The sequence below is a fragment of the Heterodontus francisci genome, unplaced genomic scaffold, assembly GCF_036365525.1.
Source record: "Heterodontus francisci isolate sHetFra1 unplaced genomic scaffold, sHetFra1.hap1 HAP1_SCAFFOLD_1898, whole genome shotgun sequence".
In the NCBI taxonomy this organism is placed as follows: Eukaryota; Metazoa; Chordata; class Chondrichthyes; order Heterodontiformes; family Heterodontidae; genus Heterodontus; species Heterodontus francisci.
In genome coordinates, this window is record NW_027141756.1 from 2,153 (window position 1) to 12,527 (window position 10,375).

The 10,375-nt window shown below is 60.8% G+C and overlaps 1 protein-coding gene across 1 annotated transcript; it reads left to right on the forward strand.

Annotated features, from left to right (window-relative positions):
* Positions 1 to 775: 775 nt before the first annotated feature.
* On the forward strand, positions 776 to 9,374 carry LOC137364669 (nck-associated protein 5-like; the record flags this gene model as incomplete). The annotated part of the gene is made up of 5 exons (XM_068027731.1): positions 776 to 2,214; positions 3,096 to 3,306; positions 4,304 to 4,382; positions 6,456 to 6,746; positions 7,168 to 9,374. Coding segments are annotated over 5 exons (2,040 nt in total), but the record flags the coding sequence as incomplete, so codon positions are not given.
* Positions 9,375 to 10,375: the final 1,001 nt, after the last annotated feature.

The window sequence follows — 10,375 nt, forward strand, 5'->3', positions numbered from 1 at the left end:
CAGAGGAGAGTGAGGGGAAGAGGAGGGGGGGAGAGAGTGAGGGGGGAGTGAGGGGGAAGAGGAGGGGGGGAGAGAGTGAGGGGGAAGAGGAGGGGGGAGAGAGTGAGGGGGAAGAGGAGGGGGGTGGAGAGTGAGGGGGAAGAGGAGGGGGGTGGAGAGTGAGGGGCAAAGGGGGAGCAGGAGAGTAGGAGAGACAGAGAAGGGCAGCAAGGGGTAGAGGAGAGGGAGGGGGAAGAGCGAGAGAGGAAGAAGGGATGGGGGTGAGGGGAACGGGGGAAGGGAGAGATAGAGGGGAAGGGAGAGAGGGGCAGGGAGGGTGAGGAGGGAGAGGGGAAGAGAAGGGCAACGAAGGGGAGAGGAGGGGGAGAGGAGAGGGAGGGGGGAGAGAGAGAAGGGGTGGGGTTGAGGTGGAAGAGAGAGACAGGGGAAGGGAGAGAGGGGCAGAGGGGGCAGGGAAGGAGGGGGAGATAGGGAGGGGGAGAGAGAGAAGGGGTGGGGGTGAGGTGGAAGAGAGTGACAGGGGAAGGGAGAGAGGGGCAGAGGGGGCAGGGAAGGAGGGGGAGATAGGGAGGGGGAGATAGGGAGGGGGAGAGAGAGAAGGGGTGGGGGTGAGGTGGAAGAGAGAGACAGGGGAAGGGAGAGAGGGGCAGAGGGGGCAGGGAAGGAGGGGGAGATAGGGAGGGGGAGGGGGAGATAGGGAGGGGGAGGGGAAGAGGTGGTCAAGAGAGACAGTTAAGTGACTCTTGTTTGTTTTCTTCCTTTCTATTTCTCCCAGCTGGGATGCGGAGGGTCCCTCACCCCGTCTCCGGCCTCCTGCCCCCAGGACGCCCCGTGCCTTTCGACCGAGGCCCCGCCCGCCCTCTTCAGCGACGGGAGCCACATCCTCGAGGTGTTGAGGAAGCTGAAGGAGGCCAACTCGCTTGGCCGTCTCGCGGGGCCCCGGTCCCGGCTCCCTGACCCCAACCCCTGGCTCCGGCCCCGGGCAAAGCCCTGCGACCCGCCACCCGACTCCAGCCCCCGGCCCCGGCCTCCCTCCCCACTTCCCTCCCGGTTCCCGGCCGCCCGGGAGCGGAGTCCCTCAGCCCCGGGCCTCCTCCTGAAGCTCAGCCCTCAACCTGCCAGGGCCTGGAGCCTGCTCCCAGGCCGGAGCGAGCAGCCCTCAGAGCCGGACACCAGGCCCAGGCCCAGGCCCAGGCCCAGCCTCAGGCCCAGGGAGAGGGAGCGGGGCGGCCGGTCTCCCCGCTCCCTGAGGAAAGAGCTGGGTCTGTCTGCCTCTCCGCTCAGGGTGCCCCGGGAGGTCACCGGCAAACAGGCCGCAGCAGGCCCCGGGGCATCGGTCTCCAGCACCGGCCGAAGTCGCGGCCCCCCCAGCAACAGGCTGGCCCCCCAGACCCAGGCCCTGCAGGCCGAGCCCCAGGCCCTGCAGGCCGAGCCCCAGACCCAGGCCCTGCAGGCCGTACCCCAGACCCAGGCCCTGCAGGCCGAGCCCCAGGCCCTGCAGGCCGAGCCCCAGACCCAGGTCCTGCAGGCCATGCCCCAGGCCCTGCAGGCCGTGCCCCAGACCCAGGCCCTGCAGGCCGTGCCCCAGACCCAGGCCCTGCAGGCCGAGCCCCAGGCCCCGGCCCAGGCTCAGCCCCAACCTCAGGCCCAGGCCCTCCGGAAGCTGCCCAGCAGAGCCCGGAGCCCGGTGCCTCAGAGTAAACAGCTGTCCCGGGGGGACGGTAGCCCCAAGGGTGGCCCCAGGCCCAAAGCACTGGCGGCTGAATCCCGACTCCCCGGCCTGGGCCCCCTGCCCCCCGCACCCTCCACCATCGAGGAGAAGGTGATGAGGGGGATCGAGGAGAACATGCAGAGGCTGCGGCTCCAGGCCGGCGAAGCCAAGCAGCCGAGGGCCGGCGGTGGCCCCTCCTCCTTGGCCACCTGGTTCGGCTTCCACAGGAGCAAACTCCCAGCGATGGTCGGCAGGAAGGAGCAGGCCGGGGCCGAGGAGGAGGAGGAGGAGGGAGAGGCCCGGACTCCAGGCCAGGCCCTGGGCCGAAGGAAGGTGCACAGGGACCGGGAGCCCAGGAAGAGCCTACCCCAAGACCGCTGGAAGAGGCCGGACTCGGGCAAGCTCGGCCCGAGGGGGGAGGAGGAGGAGGAGGAAGAGGAGGGGACGCCGGTCGGTCGAAGGGGAGAGGGAACCGATAACTTCATGCAGCAGCTGCTCAACAGGTAAACAGGATCATTCCCCCCCCTCCACCCCATCTTCCCCACCCCCCCACTCCCATTCCCTCCAATTTCACCGCAACTCCCCCCCCACTCCCATTCCCTCCACTTTCACCGCAACTCCCCCCTCCTATTTACTACCCTCCGCTCCCCCCTCACCCCCCAACTCCCCCCTCCCATTCACCAGCCCCCACCCCCATACACCCTCTCCCCACAAGAGGAAATATCTGCTCTACGTCTTCCCCATCGAAACCCTTTCCAAATTATACAGACCTCCATCAGGTCACACCAACCCCCCCACCCCCCAGCCCGTGCAGACTTTCGTGATGGTTATCACGGATGGTTTTGCAAGGAGGAGGAGAGGAGAGGGGGAGAGGTTCAGGAGGGAATTCCAGAGCTCGGGGCCCCAGGCAGTTGAGGGCAAGGCCGTCGATGGTGGAGCGCTGGGAATCGTGTTGCGGAGGATTAGCGCGGAAATCACTGGAGGGTCGCAGGGGGGGGGGGGGGGGGGGCTGGAGGAGGTTACAGAGATAGGGAGGAGGGATTTGAACAGGAGGGTGAGAATTTTAAAGATCGAGGCGTTGCTGAACCGGGAGCTGGCGTTGGTCAGCGAGTGCAGGGCGGGGGGAGGGGGGGTGACGGGCGAACGGGACTCGGTGCGAGTTAGGACACGGGAGGGGCAGCAGAGTTTTGGGATGAGCTGAGGTTTACAGGGATGAGAGATGGAAGGTGGGGGCCGGGAGAGGGTGGGAACAGTCGACTCTGGAGGGGTGAGGGTTTGGACTGAGTGATGTGGAGACGTGTGCAGGCTCCAGAAAAGCCAGTTTGAAGATTCTGATAAACGATGATCATGGACATATCTGTTTCCTTGGTTGCCATACCAACAGGGTTGACGGGAAGGAGTCTTTGCCGACCAGTGGCCCGAGTAAGACCAAACCCTCCCACCGGACGACCGAGCTCCAATCGAGTGGTCACACTGCGGACGCCCAGACGGACGGATTGGTCAGCCGGCCACAGCTCATCGCAGAGCCACCGGACACCTCCAGGTTGCAGGTCAACCACCTCCGCTCCAGTGAAGACATCCATCATTTGGAGAAGGTGTGACGGGTTCCCTTCCACTTGCCTGAGAGACGAGGCCCCGTGGCATTGCTCACGGATGGAGCAAGGCCGCCATTGTCGTGCGGGAGAGGCGGAGCCTGATCTAGGGCCCGCCTCAAGGGTCAAGGCGCATCCCCACAGGAAATAGTTTCAAAGTGGCACACCTCGAGGTCAGTTAGAGGGCAGCGCCCAGCTCTCACCCTTGAGGAGAGGCCAGTTCAGAAATAGCAGTGCGGCGCTACCTCAGGAATGCACCTCCGACAGTGCGCCGCTCCCTCAGTACTGACCCTCCGACAGTGCGCCGCTCCCTCAGTACTGACCCACCGGCAGTGTGGCGCTCCCTCAGCACTGACCCTCCGACAGTGCGCCGCTCCCTCAGCACTGACCCACCGGCAGTGTGGCGCTCCCTCAGCACTGACCCTCCGACAGTGCGCCGCTCCCTCAGTACTGACCCTCCGACAGTGCGCCGCTCCCTCAGCACTGACCCACCGGCAGTGTGGCGCTCCCTCAGCACTGACCCTCCGACAGTGCGGGGCTCCCTCAGCACCGACCCTCCGACAGTGCGGCGCTCCCTCAGCACTGACCCTCCGACAGCGCGGCGTTCCCTCAGTACTGACCCTCTGACAGCGCGGCGTTCCCTCAGTACTGACCCTCCGACAGTGTGGCGCTCCCTCAGCACTGACCCTCCGACAGTGCAGCGCTCCCTCAGCACTGACCCTCCGTCAGTGCGGCGCTCCCTCAGTACTGACCCTCCGACAGTGCGGCGCTCCCTCAGTACTGACCCTCCGACAGTGCGGCGCTCCCTCAGCACTGACCCTCCGACAGTGTGGCGCTCCCTCAGTACTGACCCTCCGACAGTGCGGCACTCCCTCAGCACTGACCCTCCGACAGTGCGGCGCTCCCTCAGTACTGCACTGGGAGGATTGGCCTGGGTGTCAGTGCAGGGCTGGGAGGTTTACTGACTGAGCTAAGTTGTCCTCTTTTTCTCCTTTGCCAGATCGAAGATTCTGCTGCCAAATACGACATTACCTCCGACGAAAGCCTGACTGAGGTGCTGGCGTCTCACTGTTTCATTGGTACGTCTGACAGCAACGCACACTGTCCGACTGTCATGGGCGCTCGGAGACAGAACAGTCGGGTTTTAATCCAACTCGCCCTCGAAGGCAGCCGGGCACCTGTCACTGTTATCTCCTGATCCCTGAATCATGAACCATCTCCCAAACACACACAGCATCCGGATATCACAGCTCACAAACAGGCCGTTCGGCCCATCCGCACCGTGCTGGTGTTTCTGCTCCACACGAGCCTCCTCACGCCCCCTACTTCATCTCCCCTTCCCATCACCATATCCTTCTATTCCTTTCTCCAGCTTCCCCCCTCCCCCCCTTAAATGCATCTACGCCGTTCGCCCTCAACCCACTCCCTGTGGTAGTGAGTCCCCACACTCACACCGCTCTCCGGGTGAAGACGTTTCTCCTGAATTCCCCAATTGGATTTATTAGTGACCGTCTTATATTGATGGCCCCCCCCTAGTTCTGGTCTCCCCCCACAAGTGGAAACATCTTCTCTCGGTCTGCCCGATCGAAACCCCCTTCGTAATTTTGAAGACCTCTATCAGGTCACCCCTCAGCCTTCCTCTTCTCCAGAGAAAAGAGCCCCAGACTGTTTAACCTTTCCTGATACTTATAACAGCTCATTTCTGTTACCATCCGAGTAAATCTCTATTGCACTTTCTACATTGTCTCAATATCCCTTTTGATAATATGGAGACTGGAACTGTGCACAGTGCTCCAAGTGTGGTCTAACCGAGGGATACGGAGACTGGAACTGTGCACCGTGCTCCAAGTGTGGTCTAACCGAGGGATACGGAGACTGGAACTGTGCACAGTGCTCCAAGTGTGGGTCTAACCGAGGGATATGGAGACTGGAACTGTGCACAGTGCTCCAAGTGTGGTCTAACCGAGGGATATGGAGACTGGAACTGTGCACAGTGCTCCAGGTGTGGTCTAACCGAGGGATATGGAGACCGGAACTGTGCACAGTGCTCCAAGTGTGGTCTAACCGAAGGATACGGAGACTGGAACTGTGCACAGTGCTCCAAGTGTGGTCTAACCGAAGGATACGGAGACTGGAACTGTGCACAGTGCTCCCAGTGTGGGTCTAACTGAGGGATATGGAGACTGGAACTGTGCACAGTGCTCCAAGTGTGGTCTAACCGAAGGATACGGAGACTGGAACTGTGCACAGTGCTCCCAGTGTGGGTCTAACTGAGGGATATGGAGACTGGAACTGTGCACAGTGCTCCCAGTGTGGGTCTAACTGAGGGATATGGAGACTGGAACTGTGCACAGTGCTCCAAGTGTGGTCTAACCGAGGGATATGGAGACTGGAACTGTGCACAGTGCTCCAAGTGTGGTCTAACCGAGGGATATGGAGACCGGAACTGTGCACAGTGCTCCAAGTGTGGTCCAACCGAGGGATACGGAGACTGGAACTGTGCACAGTGCTCCAAGTGTGGTCTAACCGAGGGAGACGGAGACTGGAACTGTGCACAGTGCTCCAAGTGTGGTCTAACCGAGGGATACGGAGACTGGAACTGTGCACAGTGCTCCAAGTGTGGTCTAACCGAGGGATATGGAGACTGGAACTGTGCACAGTGCTCCAAGTGTGGTCTAACTGAGGGATATGGAGACTGGAACTGTGCACAGTGCTCCAAGTGTGGTCTAACTGAGGGATATGGAGACTGGAACTGTGCACAGTGCTCCAAGTGTGGTCTAACCGAGGGATATGGAGAGTGGAACTGTGCACAGTGCTCCAAGTGTGGTCTAACCGAGGGATATGGAGAGTGGAACTGTGCACAGTGCTCCAAGTGTGGTCTAACCGAGGGATATGGAGAGTGGAACTGTGCACAGTGCTCCAAGTGTGGTCTAACTGAGGGATATGGAGACTGGAACTGTGCACAGTGCTCCAAGTGTGGTCTAACCGAGGGATATGGAGACTGGAACGGTGCACAGTGCTCCAAGTGTGGTCTAACCGAGGGATATGGAGACCGGAACTGTGCACAGTGCTCCAAGTGTGGTCTAACCGAGGCTTGTACATCTATCATATATCCTCAAATCTCACCTGCTGTTTTTCCTCTCGGACTCTAGGTTCCAATTTCCAAACGCGTACTCTGGACAGTGGGATAGGTACATTCCCTCCACCAGATGCAGCGGGGAGTGTGCTGAGAAAACTGTTCCCCCACACCAGAATGGGCCAGCAGGAGCCCGGGACCCCAGGCCGGGGCAGGACGGGAGGGACTGTCAATATCCCGCGCAAGGCCAGGACACTGGAGAGGGAGCTCCCGTGTCCAGGTGACACTCAGAGATGCGATGACATGAAGCCGACACTGGACATCCCTCGATTCTCACGGGAAACTGTTCAACAGCTGAAGGCAGCAGGTAACAGGCACTTACTGACCCTCCGACAGTGCGGCGCTCCCTCGGCACTGACCCTCCGACAGTGCGGCGCTCCCTCGGCACTGACCCTCCGACAGTGCGGCGCTCCCTCGGCACTGACCCTCCGACAGTGCGGCGCTCCCTCGGCACTGACCCTCCGACAGTGCGGCGCTCCCTCGGCACTGACCCTCCGACAGTGCGGCGCTCCCTCGGCACTGACCCTCCGACAGTGCGGCGCTCTGTCGGCACTGACCCTCCGGCAGTGCAGCTCTCCCTCGGCACTGACCCTCCGACAGTGCGGCGCTCCCTCGGCACTGACCCTCCGACAGTGCGGCACTCCCTCTGCACTGACCCTCGGACAGTAAGGTAGGCATTGACTAAAACCGGTATAAAAAAAAGACTCATCCTTTTCCTTTGCTTACAGGCAAGGCTGAGGTCTCCTGATGACCCTCGACAGGCCCGAGCCTGCCTGCTCTCCGTGGAGTGACCAGACGCAAACTGAGAAAGGACAATTAAACAGTAATAAATGCTGACGCCTGAATCTGCCTGTTTGGTGAAAGATTCACAGGGTTTGTGGACCCAGACAGTTGGACCATCTCTGAGGGACACAGGCCCCCCACCCAGCCGCGAGCACTCCCTGCTCTGTCCGGCCGATGTCTCTTCACAGTCCGGTCCTCTCCGCGGGTTGGTGGGGGGGGGGGGGGGGGGGGGGGCGTACGTTCCCGGGACCCAGCCCGCCTGCAGCCTCCTGAGCGTCCTCGTTTCCGACTGAAGGTGCCGCCTCTCCGCAGGGCCTCTACCAGGACTTCATGTGCCCCTGCCGTGACTGCCAAGACTGACGTCTGCAGAGGGCAGTGTGCCCTACCTGCTGGGGTGGGAGGAGAAGGGGCCCTGCACCCCCCACACGCAAATTATAGAGGGGCACGGCCCAGGAGGAGTCCATTCGGACCGTCGTGCCTGTGCCGGCCCTTTGGAAAGATCTATACCAATTAGTCCCCACTCCCCCCTCCTGCTCTTTTCCCCCCCCCACATCCCTGCACGTTTTTCCCCCTTCCATTATTTATCCAATTCCCCCTTTTGAAAGTTACTATTGAATCTGCTTCCACCGCCCTTTCAGGCAGCGCGTTCCAGATCACAACAAGTCCCCGCGTTAAAATAAACATTCTCCTCCTCTCCCCCCCCCCCACCCCACCCCCCCCCCCGCCCCCTGGTTCTTTTCCCGATTATCTTAAATCTGTGTCCCACCGGAAACAGTTTCTCTCCCTCTCTCTCTACTCTATCCAAACCCCCCTCCTGATTCCGAACGCCTCCATTAAATCTCCCCCTTAACCTTCTCCGCTACGAGGAAGAACAATCCCCCGCTTCTCCCAGTCTCTCCGCATCGACTGCAGTCCCTCGCGTCCCGCCCGGTGCCGTTCTGGTCAATCTCCTCCGCGCCCCCCCCCCCCCCCACCCCTCTCCGAGGCCTCGACATCCTCCCTAAAGTGCGGTGCCCGGAATTGGGGACACGGTACACCAGCCGGCAGCGGGGGGCCTGACCTGCGATTTATAAAGGGTTCAGCGTGACCTCCTGGCTTCGGAACTCTCGTTAAAACGGAGGATCTGTTCTCAACGTGTCCCACCCAGCTTTGGTGCACAGATACCGCCCCCACCAGCTCACTCTCTTCCCAGCAGGGGCCTCCCAGGAGCCGTGCGGCTGTTGGCAACGACCCGCTGGTGTAAAATATTACTGCTCCACAATCCGGGAAGAGGCTGTAAATAAAATTAAACTGACTCGAGCCTGCCTTATCTCGGCTACCATTGCTACTTTAACACGGAGTCCGTGCGTTCTCAGGGTACGTGGGTGACCTCCCCCCCTCCCCTCCCCACCCCCAGGTTTGCCCATTGCTGTTACAACCTCATCGTTAATGTGAAAATTACCCACCCCAAGATCAATTTCAAGAATTACACAAGACTTCACCTTTTAAGACTCATTAGAACAAATGAACTGAAAGAAATCCCCAATTAACAAAATAGCACATTGTAAGTAGCTGATTACAAAGAAAATGATTTTCATTACCTATGAAAACACTCGAAAAGCTCACCCCCACACTTACACGTTACACTGCCCTCTTTACGGGTGAAATCTCTTGCGGTAAAAAGTCCCAAACTTCTCCCAGTAGCAATGGGTTGGATTTCCCAGAGCTTTTCAAAAATTGATATCTTCTTCGCTCACTTCTCCTGGGGCTGAATGGCCTCCTCCTGCTGTTCCTGTGTAACAGGCTCAAGGAGAAGGGCTGAATGGCCTCCTGCTGTTCCTGTGTAACAGGCTCGAGGAGAAGGGCTGAAGGGCCTCCTGCTGTTCCTGTGTAACAGGCTCGAGGAGAAGGGCTGAAGGGCCTCCTGCTGTTCCTGTGTAACAGGCTCGAGGAGAGGGGCTGAATGGCCTCTTCCTGCTGTTCCTGTGTAACAGGCTCAAGGAGAGGGGCTGAATGGCCTCCTCCTGCTGTTCCTGTGTAACAGGCTCGAGGAGAAGGGCTGAAGGGCCTCCTGCTGTTCCTGTGTAACAGGCTCGAGGAGAGGGGCTGAAGGGCCTCCTCCTGTTCCTGCGTTTGATATCTTTATACTAATAAACACACACCATTTTTCAAATGCTCCCCCGACGATTTCTCTCCCAGTGTGCAGTAGGATCTGCGGATTTATCTTCTGTTTTCGGGGAGGGGGTCGGGGGATTAGGGAAGGGAAAAAGGAGATGTGGCAGGGGAGGGGTGGGAGGCCTGGGAAGGCGCAGTACTGACCCTCCGACAGTGCGGCACTCCCTCAGTACTGACCCTCCGACAGTGCGGCGCTCCCTCAGTACTGACCCTCCGACAGTGCGGCGCTCCCTCAGTACTGACCCTCCGACAGCGCAGATCTCCCTCAGTACTGACCCTCCGACAGTGCGGCGCTCCCTCAGTACTGACCCTCCGACAGTGCGGCGCTCCCTCAGTACTGACCCTCCGACAGTGCGGCGCTCCCTCAGTACTGACCCTCCGACAGTGCGGCGCTCCCTCAGTACTGACCCTCCGACAGTGTGGCGCTCCCTCAGTACTGACCCTCCGACAGCGCAGGGCTCCCTCAGTACTGACCCTCCGACAGTGTGGCTCTCCCTCAGTACTGACCCTCCGACAGTGCGGCGCTCCCTCAGTACTGACCCTCCGACAGTGCGGCGCTCCCTCAGTACTGACTCTCCGACAGTGCGGTGCTCCCTCAGTACTGACCCTCCGACAGTGCGGCGCTCCCTCAGTACTGACCCTCCGACAGTGCGGCGCTCCCTCAGTACTGACCCTCCGACAGTGCGGCGCTCCCTCAGTACTGACCCTCCGACAGTGTGGCGCTCCCTCAGCACTGACCCTCCGACAGCGCAGAGCTCCCTCAGCACTGACCCTCCGACAGTGCGGCGCTCCCTCAGCACTGACCCTCCGACAGTGCGGCGCTCCCTCAGTACTGACCCTCCGACAGTGCGGCACTCCCTCAGCACCGACCCTCCGACAGCGCAGAGCTCCCTCAGCACTGACCCTCCGACAGTGCGGCGCTCCCTCAGCACTGACCCTCCGACAGTGTGGCGCTCCCTCAGCTCCGACCCTCCGACAGTGTGGCGCTCCCTCAGCACT